We start from the raw sequence: 19,358 nt of genomic DNA on the forward strand, positions 1-19,358 counted from the left end.
CTTGTGTGTGTAAATCGGTAAATACGTATCAGCCTTATGTGTGGCCTTAGCTGGGGGTTGATTAGCCCAGGGAGTTACTGGGTAAATGGGTGCTGCCCATACGCAGGCCTGTAGGCAATATACAGGTGAGTTGAGCTCTGGAGGAGTCAAAGTCCCCTCAAAACATACTCTTTATCCCGCTGTATTTTACGCTCTGTCCCAGGAGAGTGACAAACTGCATAGAAACACTTGTAATAAAAATCTAATATACTTTTTTTTTTAGATGCCCAAGAACAGTTACCAGTAACAGCCAATAGAATTGACTGGTCACCTGATTAAAAGCAAGCATCTTATTGGTTGCTATGGGTTACTGCCCCTGGACACACTTAGTGCCTTTATTGCCTATGGGGGTGCTAGCATAAAGCAAGGGGCTGTGCAATAAGTGGTCACTGCATGTAGCCGTGCATTATGGGAATTGTATTCATACAGACACGCCCACATTTACCTCAGTCTGATTCTCTGCTAACGCCTCACCTGTCCTGTCCCGCCAGAACATACACACGGTGTCTCAGGCTTTCATATCCAGTCCCACTGACTGGGCGGAACCAACTCCCTCTCTCAAATCCGATTGGCTCTCCTCTGGTTGCCATGGCTACGCACTTAGGGAAACACGTCACTGACATGAGCCGTTCGGGCGGTGTCCTAGGAGACGGGCGTGTTGTTCGTTAGGGATGCAGGTACATTCCTCTGTACCGGGACACCGGGCTCAGTACCGACCCGCTCCTCTGTGCGACTCAAGCTTCATGGGCGGTATCCGGGGATTGGGCAGCGTCTGGCGGGAAGAGCTTTTGTAGGCTCATTGAAAGTGTCTGGGGTGTGAGGGGTTAATATGCAGAATAAATTCCTGTGCTCTATGGTATCGCTGGCATACGAGGGGTTAATGTGCAAAATGAAGGCCTGTTCTAGAGGGCTGGTACATGATGGGTTAATGTGCAGCATGAAGGTCTGTTCTGGAGGGCAGGGCTGGGATATGAAGGGTTAATGTGCAGAATGAAGGTCTGTTCTGGAGGGCAGGGCTGGGATATGAAGGGTTAATGTGCAGAATGAAGGTCTGTTCTGGAGGGCAGGGCTGGGATATGAAGGGTTAATGTGCAGCATGAAGGTCTGTTCTGGAGGGCAGGGCCGGGATATGAAGGGTTAATGTGCAGCATGAAGGTCTGTTCTGGAGGGCAGGGCTGGGATATGAAGGGTTAATGTGCAGAATGAAGGTCTGTTCTGGAGGGCAGGGCTGGGATATGAAGGGTTAATGTGCAGCATGAAGGTCTGTTCTGGAGGGCAGGGCTGGGATATGAAGGGTTAATGTGCAGCATGAAGGTCTGTTCTGGAGGGCAGTGCTGGGATATAAAGGGTTAATGTGCAGAATGAAGTTCCATTCTGGAGGGCAGGGCTGGGATAGGAGAAAGTCTCCTTATCTACCTGCCCTGTAGATCTGCTCCCTGTGAGGTGAGGGGACATACTGAGGGTGAGGGGACAGACTGAGGGTGAGGGGACAGACTGAGGGTGAGGGGACAGACTGAGGGTGAGGGGACAGACTGAGGGTGAGGGGACAGACTGAGGGTGAGGGGACAGGGTGAGGGTGAGGGGACAGACTGAGGGTGAGGGGACAGACTGAGGGTGAGGGGACAGACTGAGGGTGAGGGGACATACTGAGGGTGAGGGGACAGACTGAGGGTGAGGGGACAGACTGAGGGGACATACTGAGGGTGAGGGGACAGACTGAGGGGACATACTGAGGGTGAGGGGACATACTGAGGGTGAGGGGACAGACTGAGGGGACAGACTGAGGGTGAGGGGACATACTGAGGGTGAGGGGACAGACTGAGGGTGAGGGGACAGACTGAGGGTGAGGGGAAAGACTGAGGGTGAGGGGACAGACTGAGGGTGAGGGGACAGACTGAGGGTGAGGGGACAGACTGAGGGTGAGGGGACAGACTGAGGGTGAGGGGACAGGGTGAGGGTGAGGGGACAGGGTGAGGGTGAGGGGACAGACTGAGGGTGAGGGGACAGACTGAGGGTGAGGGGACAGACTGAGGGTGAGGGGACATACTGAGGGTGAGGGGACAGACTGAGGGTGAGGGGACAGACTGAGGGGACATACTGAGGGTGAGGGGACAGACTGAGGGGACATACTGAGGGTGAGGGGACATACTGAGGGTGAGGGGACAGACTGAGGGGACAGACTGAGGGTGAGGGGACAGACTGAGGGGACAGACTGAGGGTGAGGGGACATACTGAGGGTGAGGGGACAGACTGAGGGGACAGACTGAGGGTGAGGGGACAGACTGAGGGGACATACTGAGGGTGAGGGGACATACTGAGGGTGAGGGGACAGACTGAGGGGACAGACTGAGGGTGAGGGGACAGACTGAGGGTGAGGGGACAGACTGAGGGGACAGACTGAGGGTGAGGGGACATACTGAGGGTGAGGGGACAGACTGAGGGTGAGGGGACATACTGAGGGTGAGGGGACAGACTGAGGGTGAGGGGACATACTGAGGGTGAGGGGACATACTGAGGGTGAGGGGACAGACTGAGGGTGAGGGGACAGACTGAGGGTGAGGGGACAGGGTGAGGGTGAGGGGACAGACTGAGGGTGAGGGGACAGACTGAGGGTGAGGGTAAGCACACTTTAAGGTTTCTCATACACTTCATAGTCACTTAAATGTATATCTGGGTCCTGTATTTTAGTTTGTGTGAGAGGCAGTGAAGAGAGAAGGGCATTCTCCCATCATGGCGTCCGGCTGCCAGCCAGAGTCCGATAATGATTCTGATGAGGAGTCGCTGGAAGATCCAGACAGACGGGCAGAAGATTATGTCTGCAGGGTCCTGAGCCAGGAGGCTTTACAAGGCCGGCCCGAGCACAGCCCCCCAGAGACCCTTTCCCTCGAGGCTCCCAGTGGGCTCCAGAGAGGGGGCCTGGATCTGAAGAAGTCTCCGGCAGCGAGCGAGAGCGGGGAGATGTCACCTCTTCTTCTGCTCCCCCTCGAGCTGATCCTGCACATTCTCACTCATCTGGACCCCCGATTCATTCTGACCGTGCTGCCTCGGGTGTGTCGGACCCTCAGGCTTATTGTGGCAGAGGAGACGACGTGGAGGATCCGCGTCCAGAAACGGGTCAGAGCCAGCTTTCCAGTGGTGGAACGTGAGTGAAGGGGTCAGCGGACAGGTGTGTCATGCTGTGCCCACCGCAGGGGGGCCAAACCCCTATTACTGCCTGTGGTTGGCTGTACATAAAGCAGATATTTCAGACTTGGCCACACATGGTCACATTCTACCAATCAGATTGTTTGAAACATGTGGCAGACAGTGTTCTGAAATGGCTCCTCGCTAAATTGAAGGTTATCAGCCAAATGGACTAGACATTCAGAACTACCCACTTGGTATGGTGGTTGGGCTGGAAGGAATCACTACATGTGTGGCCAACTCTCTGTGGCAAGAAATACAGTAGCCCCAAGCAGGGGGCCTGGCTAAATCAGCTCCGGGCCCCCTTGTAAAAAAGATTTCAGAATTCTCCAGCACACAACCACTCTTACCTAGCACCCTGCCCACCCACTGCCTGCCTCCCACCCCAACCCCCACCTGCCAGTTGGGGAGTGGGGATTTTTTCCTTCACTATAGGGGATGCAATCCCCTCGTTCCAGGCCCCCCTATCCCTCGACCGCAGGGTCTGCTTCCTCCACTGGCCCCAAGGTTCCCAGCTTCTCCATAAACCTCTCATTCTTCTTCCCATGCAGAAATCAGGACCCTTCCTTCTTACTAATACAGACCTGATGGACACCTCCCTTTTTGCCCTTTCACAGAGGACAATTTTGATTGGCCATCCGCTTGTATGGAACTTGAGGAGCAGCTCTCTCGTTGGTCGGACAGCGGGCCGAAGGCCGAGCATTTCTCACTGCCTGATGGACACTTTGCCTCTGTAGATACCGTGCTGCTGCTAGAGGTGACAGCCCTCTGGCCCAGTTGTGTGCCACGCTACATTGTATGTCAGTGCCATATATAGTGACACATTGCCTATGATTGGTTCTGTTCTCCCCAGGGGGGCTCTTTGTGTGTGTCTGGATCACGAGACAGGAATGTGTGCCTCTGGGACCTGACTAAACTGGGACAGAACCAGGAAAAAGTGAAAGTGAAAGCACTGGGGACACAGAAAACAGGAACACACAAGGTACCGTGGGTTCTTTGGCTCAGGACAATTACATTACCATTACAATTATACGTATCTAACTTTCCCTTGAATTTTTAACTCTCACAGGGCTGGGCCTGGTCTCTGGCATCCTGTGGGAATCTTCTGAGCTCCGGATCCTGGGACAGCACCATAAAGATCTGGGATATTGGGGCGGAGGGACAGCAGGTGGGAGAAATCAGGTACAGGCTCTGCGCAATCCCCTTCCCTAACAAACACCTGTAGATCTGCCGCTCCTGCTTGACTCTTGCTCTCTCCCCAGGGGCCGGGCAGCCATCTTGTCTTTGGCATTCCAGCCAGATATTTTGGTGGCTGGCTCCTATGACAAGCGAGTCAGTGTCTATGACCCAAGAGGTAAGGTGGTATTGTTGCGGCACTAGGGTCACTGTGGTATTTCAAGGGGAACAAAACCCAAAGCCCTTTTCATGGTTATCGTTTCAGCTTCCAAACCCTTGATAAAGTCACGCAAGATCCACAGCAGCCCTGTTTTGTGCCTTGTTGCTGATGAGCATCACATCATGTCCGGCGGTGAAGACCGAACGTTGGTGGTGTTTGACCGCAGAGCGAATGCAGTGTCGCAGAGGCTACAGGTGCGTAAAGGAATGAATTATGGGAGTTGTAGTTTGGAGTACAAGTGGTTACCCTATCACTGTACAGCATCTCATACTGTTTCCATGCCATGTCCCTAATGAATTAATTCCTTCATTCATTGCAGTTGGATAATTACCTGTTCTGTATGTCGTACAAAGCGCCCGAGCTGTGGGCAGGAGACAACCAGGGCCTGGTCCATGTGTACAGGAGCCAAGGAGGGACAATTCAGCACCTAAGGGTAAAGAGACCTACAGTTATTTATAGCTCATGTTGGGGAGTGGGTGATCGATACTGAATTTAACCTGCCTGTGTGTGTGTGTGTGGTGTGTGTGTGTGTGTGTGTGTGTGTATGTATATATGTATATATATATATATATATATATATATATATATACCTGCCTCCATCTCTCTGTATATATTCTTCCTCTTCTGCCTCTCTCACCTTATTTTCTTATTGCTGCCTCACTGTATGTTCTACTCCTCCCATTGCCTCTGTCTCACTGTGTGCTCCTCCCTCAGCCACTATCTCACTATATGGTTCTCCCATTGCCTCTGTCCTGTCTCACTGTGTGCTCCTCCCACAGCTACTATCTCACTTTATGCTCCTCCCATTGCCTGTCTCACTGTGTGCTCCTCCCTCTCTGCCCCCCATCTCACTGTGTTTGCTCCCCTTTCTGCTCCCTGTCTCTCCTCTCGGCCCCATCTCACTGTGTTTGCTCCCCTCTCTATGCCCCCTGTCTCCCCTCTCTGCCCCCATCTCACTGTGTTTTCTCCCCTCTCTGCCCCCATCTCACTGTGTTTGCTCCCCTCTCTGCCCCCATCTTTTTAATATTTTTATTTTTTCAAATTTTCAAAGCATGTACAAGCATTGTTTGTTACATATATAGTTGCATCAGTATTTATATAATAAAAATAAAATTTTTTGCAATGTCTATCTTGTATTTCCCATTTTTATACAAACTAATAGTTTCTGACGGGGCCTCGCCCCTTTAACTTATTTTCCACAGTTCCCACGTTATTATCACTTTTGTTAAACATTCTAGACTGTAATAAGATTCCTTATCGTTTACAGTTTGATTTCTCTGCCCCCATCTTACTGTGTTTGCTCCACTCTCTGCCCCCTGTCTCCCCTCTCTGCCCCCATCTCACTGTGTTTGCTCCCCTCTCTGCCCCCATCTCACTGTGTTTGCTCCACTCTCTGCCCCCTGTCTCCCCTCTCTGCCCCCATCTCACTGTGTTTGCTCCCCTCTCTGCCCCCTATCTCCCCTATCTGCCCCCATCTCACTGTGTTTGCTCCACTCTCTGCCCCCTGTCTCCTCTCTCTGCCCCCATCTCACTGTGTTTGCTCCCCTCTCTGCCCCCATCTTACTGTGTTTGCTCCACTCTCTGCCCCCTGTCTCCCCTCTCTGCCCCCATCTCACTGTGTTTGCTCCCCTCTCTGCCCCCTATCTCCCCTATCTGCCCCCATCTCACTGTGTTTGCTCCCCTATCTGCCCCCATCTCACTGTGTTTGCTCCACTCTCTGCCCCCTGTCTCCCCTCTCTGCCCCCATCTCACTGTGTTTGCTCCCCTATCTGCCCCCATCTCACTGTGTTTGCTCCACTCTCTGCCCCCTGTCTCCCCTCTCTGCCCCCATCTCACTGTGTTTGCTCCACTCTCTGCCCCCTGTCTCCCCTCTCTGCCCCCATCTCACTGTGTTTGCTCCCCTCTCTGCCCCCTATCTCCCCTATCTGCCCCCATCTCACTGTGTTTGCTCCACTCTCTGCCCCCTGTCTCCCCTCTCTGCCCCCATCTCACTGTGTTTGCTCCACTCTCTGCCCCCTGTCTCCCCTCTCTGCCCCCATCTCACTGTGTTTGCTCCCCTCTCTGCCCTGTCTCACTGACCATCTGCCCCTATTTCAGCGGTTTGATGTAGGTCATTCATCACAAGTCACCGGTATCTGGCATTCGGCAGGGGCCCTTTACACAACTTCCACTGATAAAACCATAAAGGTAAGTGTGCCTGGGAGTGAGGTGTTCTACTGAAATCTGCAATAAGGAGGCATGTATGTAACCTACTGCCCAATCAGAAGGCAATCTGATGTTTCTGTCATACCTTTGCCATTATACCACTCTGCTCCACCCATTTACACTCCCCAGTGGGACTTACCCTTTAACCAATTAAACATATCCACTTTTTAGCAAGTGAGGGAATTCAGGGTTATATGAGATAACTCTTAGTACAAGTTGCCCCAGGGACTGGTCCCATTGCCATCTTGGGGTCAGGAAGGATATTTTACCCCCCTGCAGCAAATTAGAGAGGTTTGGAACTGTTTGCATGTATCTGCTGGGATGATTTTTCTCTCTTTCTCTCTCTTTCCAGGCCCACGTTCCTACCGATCCACCTCAAACACTCTATTCACAGCCACACAGTAATGTGGTCAATGCAGTAAGTGCCCACTATAAAGCAGCAAAATATATAGCACTTTATAAGGGATAATGTTATACAGGGAACTCTGAGTATCACTCATGTATTATAATGGATAATGTACCCCCTACTGTAAATGATAAGGATATTAGCAGTCACTGAGGGGTTCTGTGCCCATATAAAGGCACAAGGCTGCAGGCTGAGTTATACAGGGAACTCTGAGTATCACTCATGTATTATAAGGGATAATGTACCCCCTACTGTAAATGATAAGGATATAAATAGACATACAGTGGCTTGCAAAAGTATTCGGCCCCCTTGAACTTTTCCACATTTTGTCACATTACAGCCACAAACATGAATCAATTTTATTGGAATTCCACGTGAAAGACCAATACAAAGTGGTGTACACGTGAGAAGTGGAAGGAAAATCATTCATGATTCCAAACATTTTTTACAAATAAATAACTGCAAAGTGGGGAGTGCGTAATTATTCAGCCCCCTGAGTCAATACTTTGTAGAACCCCCTTTTGCTGCAATTCCAGCTGCCAGGCTTTTAGGGTATGTCTCTACCAGCTTTGCCCATCTACAGACTGAAATCCTTGCCCATTCTTCTTTGCAAAACAGCTCCAGCTCAGTCAGATTAGATGGACAGCGTTTGGGAACAGCAGTTTTCAGATCTTGCCACAGATTCTCCATTGGATTTAGATCTGGACTGTGACTGGGCCATTCTAACACATGGATATGTTTGGGTTTAAACCATTCCATTGTTGCCCTGGCTTTATGTTTAGGGTCGTTGTCCTGCTGGAAGGTGAACCTCCGCCCCAGTCTCAAGTCTTTTGCAGACTCCAAGAGGTTTTCTTCCAAGATTGCCCTGTATTTGGCTCCCTCCATCTTCCCATCAACTCTGAGCAGCTTCCCTGTCCCTGCTGAAGAGAAGCCCCCCCAGAGCATGATGCTGCCCCCCCATATGTGACAGTGGGGATGGTGTGTTCAGAGGGATGTGCAGTGTTAGTTTTCCGCCACACATAGCGTTTTGCATTTTGGCCAAAAAGTTCCATTTTGGTCTCATCTGACCAGAGCACCTTCTCCCACATGTTTGCTGTGTCCCCCACATGGCTTTTGGCAAACTGCAAACGGGACTTCTTATGGTTTTCTGTTAACAATGGCTTTCTTCTTGCCACTCTTCCATAAAGGCCAACTTTGTGCAGTGCCCGACTAATAGTTGTCGGACAGATTCCCCCACCTGAGCTGTAGATCTCTGCAGCTCCCCCAGAGTCACCATGGGCCTCTTGGCTGCATTTCTGATCAGCGCTCTCCTTGTTCGGCCTGTGAGTTTAGGGGGACGGCCGTGCCTTGGTAGGGTTACAGTTGTGCCATACTCCTTCCATTTCTGAATGATCGGTGGAACAGTGCTCCGTGGGATGTTCAAGGCTTTGGAAATCTTTTTGTAGCCTAAGTCTGCTTTAAATTTCTCAATAACTTTATCCCTGACCTGTCTGGTGGGTTCTTTGGACTTCATGGTGTTGTTGCTCCCAATATTCTCTTAGACAACCTCTGAGGCCGTCACAGAGCAGCTGTATTTGTACTGACATTAGATTACACACAGGTGCACTCTATTTAGTCATTAGCACTCATCAGGCAATGTCTATGGGCAACTGACTGCACTCAGACCAAAGGGGGCTGAATAATTACGCACACCCCACTTTGCAGTTATTTATTTGTAAAAAATGTTTGGAATCATGTATGATTTTCCTTCCACTTCTCGCGTGTACACCACTTTGTATTGGTCTTTCACGTGGAATTCCAATAAAATTGATTCATCTTTGTGGCTGTAATGTGACAAAATGTGGAACAGTTCAAGGGGGCCGAATACTTTTGCAAGCCACTGTATTAGGGTAAGGATATAAAAGGACACAGTTAAGCACCTCACTTACCGTATTCATTTGCTCCCATGCTACCTCCCATCATTCCTTTCTCTGGTACTTTTAGGTAAGTGCCGTGGGACGCACAGTAGCTGCTGCCTGTGGGGGCCAAACAGTGGAAATCTGGCGGTTCCAGGAATAAAAACCTTAATACTTCAATCAAATCCTTCTTTGTGGGAGCAGGATATCCAGCCAGACCTCCCAGTGATGGGGGGGCGAGAACACTGAGAGCCAGAAAGTGTCATTCAGTTCTAGAATATAATATAATATGTCAGCGGGCTGGCCAATTCCCACACACAACCTCTTATATAGTCTCCATTGTTGACCATAGTAGGGGATGTTTAAAGGGAAACTTTACCATATTTATTACTTGGGTTTATCCTTGCCTTGCTTTTTATTTAATTACTATTATAATTTTTTTTTTAAAATGATAAATGAATTATAAATCTATTATCTGGACTAGTAATATCCTGTAGTTTTGATTGATATTGGGGAGGGGGGGAGTCATTCGCCTACACACACAGAGACCAACAGGTACTGCTCATTATATGTCCCTTTTACTGTTGCACTACTACTCCCAGCACCCCCTAAATGTGCCTGGAGTTGCACTTTAGCAACAACTCAAGGGCCGCAGACCATAGCGGCCTACTGTATTTGCTCTCCAACAGCTGTCTATTGCCCCTGCCCCCCCCCCCCGCCGCATTGGGTGGGGGCAATACCGATCTGTTGTGCCTTCTATTCCCTTTAACAGGTACAAGGAGTTATCTTGTCTGTGGTCCCGTGGCTTCTTAAAATAATATCGCCAATGAAATGATAATTTGTTGATTTTTTTAATTTTTGTGTGAATCACCAAGAATAATAAATACATGAAAGAGTGTGTGTGGTGTCGTACGTACTGAATTCTGCGGCCCCGTGGCGAGATGAACCTGCGCGGCTCGGTATTCCCAAGGGATAGCTCACCTCATAATTATCTCTTAGTATGACATAAGGGAAAGTATCTAAAATAAAAAAAATCTAGAATATAAATTTATTCTACTGTATAAACTTACCCTTTACTAAAAAGCAGATATTGATAAATTGTACTGAGGGTTTAGTTGACCTTTTATTTATCCCTGTTCTGTGCATTGGATGGGGGAAGGGGGGGGGGGGGTGCAGACTATTTTGAAATGACAGTGCGTCTCCCTGCGAAGAATCGATCTAAGGCCGGATGAAAGGGAGCGAGTGTTTGGGCGAATCCTTAGTTACGCCAACTGTGGCCAATCCTGTTAGGAGTTTTTCCCAGACAGCAGAGCAGAGTCAGGCCCATTAGTGTCAGTGCCCAAGGCAAATACTACTTGGCTCTCACCCGCACCTACCAATACTTTGGGGGCAAAAACTTCCAATATGGGCCCTATGATTGCACCCAGGCCTGGACTGAGATTCAGAATAGATCCTGGCATATCAAGCACACAGAGGCCCAAACAGCCCCCCATAGGCCCAATAAATAGTGAGTGTCTATGGCACCTTACAGCAGCCCCTCTGGCATTTGCCTGAACCCACAGATTGCCAGTCTGACCTGATTTTCAGTACACAGAGGCCCAAACAGACCCCCATAGGCCCAATAAATAGTGAGTGTCTATGGCATCTTACAGCAGCCCCTCTGGCATTTGCCTGAACCCACAGATTGCCAGTCCGGGCCTGATTTTCAGTACACAGAGGCCCAAACAGCCCCCCAGCAGCCCAATAAATAGTGAGTGTCTATGGCACCTTACAGCAGCCCCTCTGGCATTTGCCTGAACCCACAGATTGCCAGTCCGGGCCTGATTTTCAGTACACAGAGGCCCAAACAGCCCCCCATAGGCCCAATAAATAGTGAGTGTCTATGGCACCTTACAGCAGCCCCTCTGGCATTTGCCTGAACCCACTGATTGCCAGTCTGGGCCTGATTTTCAGTACACAGAGGCCCAAACAGCCCCCCCCATAGGCCCAATAAATAGTGAGTGTCTATGGCACCTTACAGCAGCCCCTCTGGCATTTGCCGGAACCCACAGATTGCCAGTCCGGGCCTGATTTTCAGTACACAGAGGCCCAAACAGCCCCCCATAGGCCCAATAAATAGTGACTGTCTATGGCACCTTACAGCAGCCCCTCTGGCATTTGCCTGAACCCACAGATTGCCAGTCCGGGCCTGAATGGCACTAGGAGGCAGTGCAGGAGTCTGTGTGGCTTAATCTCCCCACCACCCTGCCCCTAACAGCTCTGACCCCTCCAGCAGTCTCAACTCTATTTATAAACCCACGAGCTGCACCCCCAAACCACAGCGGCTGATTCCGAAACAAAAAAGTGCGTTATCCTGCTGTATTAATGAGGGGCAAGTCCCAGCCCCAGATCTCAGGACAACATGAAACACTCTGGTAATTACCAGGGTTCTGAGTCTGTAAGGGAAGCAAGGGCTTAATCCAATTATATTCCCATAACCAGAATCATGGGAGAGACCCACGTGGCATCAAACTGAGGGACTTTCAGTGCATTTCTTCATAACAAATCCCCCCCCAGATGCAGTTTGGATACAGACAGACCCTTTCAGTTAATTAGCATTTACACAGAGAACTTGCCCTCTGCACACAGCCAGGAGGTTCATACATTTAGGCCCAAGCGTTCATACGAGCTACGTGAGTTTGTTGTTAGAGCTGGGTAAGTACCTGGGTCTTTTGCCTTTTTATCCCCCTGCTGGGACCCCATATGCATGAGGGGGGAGTGGCCAGGAACTTGTCCCTTGTGGCCCCCTGTAGAGAGCTGCAATTCTCAGGCCAGTTTCTGTCATATCATATCGGCACTTGCCAGTACCCAATATTATTATGAAAGTAGGGGCTTGCTTTAACCCATATGTGGGCGATCAGAATGATACCAACATGGGGGGTGTCTCCTGTCCCAGTCCCCCAGAAGCTATCCCCCCTCACTGGTGGGTATAGGCAGTCCCTGTCTGGTATCATTGGGAAGCATGGGGCCTCCTCATAACCAATATGTGATTTATGAGGATGGGAACCCTAAAGCAAAGGAGATGGATCCATATTTTCTCCTAGCTGCACCCACCCTGCCATTCTAGGTCCACAATTGCCTTTCTTTGATCAACAGATCTAAGAAACCAATTGCCCCAGCTTCCCTGCCCCCCATCGTGTTCTACCCCAGATAAGTTTGTCGCCTTCCCACAGTCCCTCGTTGTATATTTAATTAAGGGTCTCTGTGTGGACCCAAGGCCAAATGTTGCCAGGTTTAACCCTGGACATGCCAGAGAAATACAGCCCTGGCATGACAGTGGCAATGAATTGTACTCATATAAATACAGAAGGAATGTGCTCTAAAAAGCACTGCTTGGGGCTGATTTATTGAAAATTTCTCCAGAAAATCCCCTAAGCCCCGCCCATCAGTTCCACTTCCTGCTGTTCCTTTCCCAGGCTGTGCAGGGGGGCGGCGGCACTCAGCACACTGCGCTGTCGGATAGGAACCAATCAGCAGCTAGGCTGACCTGATAGGGAACTGAAGCCTGTCTGTGCTTGTGTGACTGCAGGGCTGTGATTGGCTACTCCCCTCCTACTGTGCTTCTGGCAGGGACCGTTAGGACACGCCCACCCCTCATTTGAAACGCAGACAGGGACCTGAGAGGATCTATAGGGAGTTCAAATAAAGGAGCCATTTTTACAGATAGGATTAATTATTAGCCCAAAGTAAAATCAACACCGTATATTATTCATAATTGCCTTCAAGGTTAGAGGGTTTTTCACTAAGGAAGTGCTGTGGATTCTACAGTGGGTGGCAGATGAAGGGTTAACACTGTCTGTCTCTATTTCCTGTCTAGCTACAAACAACAGTTCTGACTTACTTTATGGTAGCCTTTGCTATACAATATTCCAAGCACCCGCCCATTCCGTTGCACCGGCTTTGTTGCCCAACCACTCTAAGTCATGCTTGTACCAGAAGTATCTCAAAACTTTACCCTTTATCTTGGAAATCTTCAATAATTTTACCTAAGAAACAGGGCTGGGATTAGGGGCAAGCGGACCCGTGCCTTGGGTGCAGTTGGTTTGGGGGCGCTATTTAAGAGGGAGTGGGTGGAGAGGAGCAGTGGGAACATGGCAGTGCCAAGGTGTATCTGGTGTGTGGCTTGGGGGGCAAGGGGGCATGCAAATATCATTCTTAGTAGCACCCCAATATCCGTTCACTCCTCATTTTCACTGGTACTAAAGTTATGTGTTAACACAAAGGGGCATATTTCCTTTACAGGTATGGGATCCCTTATCCGGAAACCCATTATCCAGAAAGTTCCGGCTCCATTTTAATCAAATGAATCAGAATTTTAAAACTGAAACTCTTTTCTCTGTAATAATAAAACAGTACCTGTACTTGATCCCAACTAAGATATAATTACCCCTTATTGGGGGCAGAACAGCCCTATTGGGTTTATTTCATGGTTAAATGATTCCCTTTTCTCTGTAATAATAAAACAGTACCTGTACTTGATCCCAACTAAGATATAATTACCCCTTATTGGGGGCAGAACAGCCCTATTGGGTTTATTTAATGGTTAAATGATTCCCTTTTCTCTGTAATAATAAAACAGTACCTGTACTTGATCCCAACTAAGATATAATTACCCCTTATTGGGGGCAGAACAGCCCTATTGGGTTTATTTAATGGTTAAATGATTCCCTTTTCTCTGTAATAATAAAACAGTACCTGTACTTGATCCCAACTAAGATATAATTACCCCTTATTGGGGCAGAACAGCCCTATTGGGTTTATTTCATGGTTAAATGATTCCCTTTTCTCTGTAATAATAAAACAGTACCTGTACTTGATCCCAACTAAGATATAATTACCCCTTATTGGGGCAGAACAGCCCTATTGGGTTTATTTCATGGTTAAATGATTCCCTTTTCTCTGTAATAATAAAACAGTACCTGTACTTGATCCCAACTAAGATATAATTACCCCTTATTGGGGGCAGAACAGCCCTATTGGGTTTATTTCATGGTTAAATGATTCCCTTTTCTCTGTAATAATAAAACAGTACCTGTACTTGATCCCAACTAAGATATAATTACCCCTTATTGGGGCAGAACAGCCCTATTGGGTTTATTTAATGGTTAAATGATTCCCTTTTCTCTGTAATAATAAAACAGTACCTGTACTTGATCCCAACTAAGATATAATTACCCCTTATTGGGGGCAGAACAGCCCTATTGGGTTTATTTAATGGTTAAATGATTCCCTTTTCTCTGTAACAATAAAACCTCAATAAGTTTCTGGCTGCACAGCGAGTGTGGGAGCTGCTAAGCGAGTGTTGCATGTGAATTAAGTGTATAGCAGGCGTTAAAAACAAAAAGGCGTTTGAAACTAAAAAGGCACTATACAAGGGATTGCACTCGGGAGACTGTAAGTACCCAGTGGCAATATGAGTTGCAGTATTATTGCCGGTGTTACTCAGTGTGCATCTTGTCGCATGTATGGGGTCCTGGAGCAGCAGTTCCATGCAGCATTTACTTGTGAGAGATGCAGGTGGGTTTTCCTCTTGGAATCTGAGGTGCAGAATCTAAGGGGGGAACTGGCAGCACTGAGGGGGCTGCAAACATGGGGGAGAACAGGAGGCTCACTGAGCAACCACTGGCAGGGGCCGGTGTAGTGGGGGGTGGAGAAGGGACAGTGAAGGTTAATGAGGGAGACAAATTTGTGACAGTTAAGAGGGGCAGTAAGGGACGCAGGGGTAGGGGGGCTGGGTCACAGCTTGTACAAACCAACAGATTTGCCGCTTTAGGTGAAGATGCTGGGGAAGGCAGCTCTGAGCTGGCATGTATGGAGCGGGCTGACTCTCAGAGCACCCTGGGAGCCGGCACCTCTAATACAGGTGGGGGGAATAGTGCTAGGAAGGGAAGACAGCTCTGAGCTGGCATGTATGGAGCGGGCTGACTCTCAGAGCCCCCTGGGAGCCGGCACCTCTAATACAGGTGGGGGGAATAGTGCTAGGGAGGGAAGGCAGGTTATAGTTGTAGGGGATTCAATTATTAGAAAGGTGGATAGGGTAATTTGTCGCAAAGACCCTACATGCCGAACTGTGTGTTGCCTGCCTGGTGCTAGGGTTCGGCATGTGGTGGAACGAGTGGACAGATTGTTGGGAGGGGCTGGGGAAGACCCGGCGGTCTTGGTACACATAGGTACCAATGACAAAGTTAGAGGAGCGGGGGAAGTCCTCAAGAACGATTTTAAAAAGCTAGGTGCGAAGTTGAGGGCGAGGACTTCCAAGGTAATTTTCTCAGAGATATTACCTGTGCCACGAGCAACATTAAGAAGGCAGCGGGAGCTTAGGGAGATTAATGCGTGGCTGAGAGATTGGTGCAGGGAGGAGGGCTTTGGGTTTCTCCAGAACTGGGCTGATTTCTCAATCGGCTACAAGCTCTTTGCCAGGGATGGGCTGCACCTCAATGATGATGGGGCAGCTGCTTTGGGGGAAAAGATGGCTAGCGGGTTGGAGGAGATTTTAAACTAGGAGTGGGGGGGGAGGGTGCAGCGGGAAATTCTGTGGGAGACAGGATAGATGGGGTAGTGGGCACAGTAAGGGAAAATGGGGGAGGAGACTTGCTTCGGGATACTGATAATGGCAGGGAGGCCCATAAGTTGTTTACGCGTCATTCTCACGCCGGTACCAGTATTAAATGTATGTTTACCAATGCAAGGAGTCTGACTGGTAAAATGGGAGAGCTGGGGGTACTGGCGTTGGAGCGGAAATATGATGTGATTGGTGTTGCTGAAACTTGGTTGAATGAGTCTCATGACTGGGCAGTTAATATTGGGGGGTATACATTGTTTCGGAGGAACAGGGGCGGTGGGAGCTGCTAAGCGAGTGTTGCATGTAATCCAAGTGTTGCATGTGAATTAAGTGTTTAGCAGGCGTTAAAAAAAAAAGGCGTTTGAAACTAAAAAGACTGTTAAGTACCCAGTGGCAATATGAGTTGCAGTATGATTGCTGGTGTTATTCAGTGTGCATCTTGTCGCATGTATGTGGTCCTGGAGCAGCAGTTCCATGCAGCATTTACTTGTGAGAGATGCAGGTGGGTTTTCCTCTTGGAATCTGAGGTGGGGGGGCTGGGGAAGACCCGGCGGTCTTGGTACACATAGGTACCAATGACAAAGTTAGAGGAGGGGGGGAAGTCCTCAAGAACGATTTTATAAAGCTAGGTGCGAAGTTGAGGGCGAGGACTTCCAAGGTAATTTTCTCAGAGATATTACCTGTGCCACGAGCAACATTAAGAAGGAAGCGGGAGCTTAGGGAGATTAATGCGTGGCTGAGAGATTGGTGCAGGGAGGAGGGCTTTGGGTTTCTCCAGAACTGGGCTGATTTCTCAGTCGGCTACAAGCTCTTTGCCAGGGATGGGCTGCACCTCAATGATGATGGGGCAGCTGCTTTGGGGGAAAAGATGGCTAGCGGGTTGGAGGAGATTTTAAACTAGGAGTGGGGGGGGGGGGGAGGGTGCAGCGGGAAATTCTGTGGGAGACAGGATAGATGAGGTAGTGGGCATAGTAAGGGAAAATGGGGGAGGAGACTTGCTTCGGGATACTGATAATGGCAGGGAGGCCCATAAGTTGTTTACGCGTCATTCTCACGCCGGAACCAGTATTAAATGTATGTTTACCAATGCAAGGAGTCTGACTGGTAAAATGGGAGAGCTGGGGGTACTGGCGTTGGAGCGGAAATATGATGTGATTGGTGTTGCTGAAACTTGGCTGAACGAGTCACATGACTGGGCTGTTAATATTGGGGGGTATACATTGTTTCAGAGAGACAGGGGCAATAGAAAAGGAGGAGGAGTATGTCTGTTCGTTAAGCAGGAATTAAAAGCAAATATTAAGGAGGAAGTGATGGGGGGAACAGAGGGAGCTGAATCCTTATGGGTTGAGCTTCTCACAGATAGTAAAGAAGCTACCAAACTAATTGTGGGGGTATGCTATAGACCCCGTAATGTGAGTGAGGAGGAGGAGGCCCAGCTCCTGTTGCAAATAGAAAAGGCTGCTAGTTTGGGGCAAGTGATAATAATGGGGGATTTTAATTACCCTGATATTGACTGGGGCAATAGTACTGTTATAAACTGTTTATAAACTTGCTGCATGACAACTTTATGTCACAGGTTGTTGAGGAGCCAACCAGGAACCATGCTATATTGGATCTAGTGATCTCTAATGACCCAGAACGTATAGCAAATGTGCAAGTGGTTGAACCCCTGGGTAATAGTGACCATAATGTTATTTCATTTGATGTTTGGTGCAGGAAACAAATTTACACGGGGGCAACAAAGACACTGAATTTTAGGAAGGCAAATTTTAGCTCCTTAAGGGCAGCGCTTCAGGGCATAGATTGGGGCATTATGTTTTCTGATAAAAACACAGAGCAGAAATGGTTGTCATATAAAATGATATAAAATCATTACTGTTCTCAATTTATTCCATTAATAAGAAAAAGTAGAAGTGTTAAAAATCACCCTATGTGGCTTAACTCTGAGGTAAAGAAGTTAATAGGGAGAAAAAGGAAAGCTTTTAAGAAATATAAGTCAGAGGGGACAGTAGCTGCGTTTAATGATTATAAACACTATAACAAGTGTGTAAAACAGCAATCCGGAAGGCAAAGATAGAAAATGAGGAGCGCATCGCGGCCGAGGCCAAGACTAACCCCAAAAAGTTTTTTAAGTATATTAATAGTAAAAAGATGCAGGTTGAGGGTGTGGCCCCATTGAGTTATAATAACAATATGGTTACAGCGGATACAGAAAAGGCAGATGTGCTTAACCAGTTCTTTTCTTCTGTGTATACAGTAGGAGGAGCCAGTGGGCCAAGTCCCACCCAATAGCTTCACTGTTGCCTCAGCTCCAACTACACAGTGGTTGGCGCAGGATATGGTGCTTAAAGGGTTACACACAATAAATGTAAACAAGGCACCTGGGCCAGATGGAATACACCCTCGGGTACTGAGAGAACTAGGGGCAGAATTGCAGTGGCCCTTGTTTCTGATATTCTCAGACTCGCTCTCATCAGGTACGGTACCTAGGGATTGGAAGAAGGCGAATGTCATTCCTATATTTAAAAAGGGAGTAAGATCTCAGCCTGGCAATTATAGGCCTGTAAGTTTGACATCCGTGGTGGGCAAGTTATTTGAAGGCTTGTTAAGGGATCACATACAAAATTATGTAGTGGAGAATGCCATTATGAGCAGTAATCAGCATGGCTTTATGAAGGACAGGTCATGTCAGACCAATTTAATTGCTTTTTATGATGAGGTAATTAAGAAGCTGGACAGTGGGGATGCAGTAGATATAATCTATTTGGATTTTGCCAAAGCATTTGATACCGTTCCCCACAAACGACTGCTTTCTAAGCTAAGGTATATTGGTCTTAGTGAAGTCATTTGCACATGGATTGAAAACTGGCTACAGGATCGGGTACAGAGGGTGGTTGTTAATGGCACATTCTCTACTTGGAGTAAGGTTCTCAGTGGGGTCCTTCAGGGTTCTGTACTGGGTCCACTTTTGTTTAATTTGTTCATAAATGACCTAGGGGAGGGTGATCAGTGAGTAATGTATCAGTGTTTGCAGATGACACAAAACTCTGCAGACCAGTCAATTCTAATGAAGGCTTCCCTTGTAATATGCCCAGTTCTAGTAATTTAGCTACTGACGCATGGGTCACTCGGGAGGAAATTCAAAAGAGACTTGAACATGTAAAGGTAAACAAAGGTCCAGGGCCGGATGGGATTCATCCCAGGGTATTAAATGAGCTGAGCGCTGTGATTGCCAAACCTCTTCACTTAATTTTTCAGGATTCATTGAGGTTTGGCATGGTGCCAAGAGACTGGCGGATTGCTAATGTGGTGCCGTTATTTAAAAAGGGATCCCGTTCTCAGCCTGAAAACTATAGGCCTGTTAGTCTGACATCAGTAGTAGGAAAACTTTTGGAAGGGGTAATAAGGGATAGGGTACTTGAATACATTGCAGTTCACAATACTATTAGTTTGTGCCAGCATGGTTTTATGCGTAACAGATCTTGCCAGACTAATTTAGTTGCCTTTTATGAGGAGGTGAGTAGGAACCTTGATGCTGGAATGGCAGTTGATGTCATCTACTTGGACTTTGCTAAAGCATTTGATACAGTACCTCACAGAAGGTTAATGATCAAATTAAGGAATATTGGCCTA

At 48.3% G+C, this 19,358-nt stretch overlaps 1 protein-coding gene across 3 annotated transcripts; it reads left to right on the forward strand.

The window, feature by feature from the left end:
* Nucleotides 1-494: 494 nt before the first annotated feature.
* fbxw9 (F-box and WD repeat domain containing 9) lies at nucleotides 495-10,022 on the forward strand. 3 transcript variants are annotated; one of them, XM_031897644.1, is made up of 11 exons: nucleotides 495-716; nucleotides 2,728-3,181; nucleotides 3,840-3,979; nucleotides 4,076-4,204; nucleotides 4,292-4,404; nucleotides 4,485-4,576; nucleotides 4,664-4,812; nucleotides 4,938-5,051; nucleotides 6,716-6,805; nucleotides 7,176-7,241; nucleotides 9,213-10,022. In XM_031897644.1, exons 2-11 carry the CDS (start codon nucleotides 2,770-2,772, stop codon nucleotides 9,285-9,287), a joined length of 1,380 nt encoding a protein of 459 aa, XP_031753504.1. In that variant the 5' UTR covers nucleotides 495-716; nucleotides 2,728-2,769; the 3' UTR covers nucleotides 9,288-10,022.
* The last annotated feature ends 9,336 nt before the right edge of the window (nucleotides 10,023-19,358 follow it).

Source organism: Xenopus tropicalis, chromosome 3 (genome assembly GCF_000004195.4).
Source record: "Xenopus tropicalis strain Nigerian chromosome 3, UCB_Xtro_10.0, whole genome shotgun sequence".
NCBI classification, from domain to species: domain Eukaryota; kingdom Metazoa; phylum Chordata; class Amphibia; order Anura; family Pipidae; genus Xenopus; species Xenopus tropicalis.

What these genes read in the sequence shown, in the direction of transcription:
- fbxw9 (XM_031897644.1), top strand. Translation starts at nt 2,770, where the DNA reads ATGGCGTCCGGCTGCCAGCCAGAGTCCGATAATGATTCTGATGAGGAG. An exon ending in ATACCGTGCTGCTGCTAGAG is followed by an intron (nt 3,980 to 4,075) that starts GTGACAGCCCTC and finishes TGTTCTCCCCAG; the next exon opens with GGGGGCTCTTTGTGTGTGTC. An exon ending in AGAAAACAGGAACACACAAG is followed by an intron (nt 4,205 to 4,291) that starts GTACCGTGGGTT and finishes TAACTCTCACAG; the next exon opens with GGCTGGGCCTGGTCTCTGGC.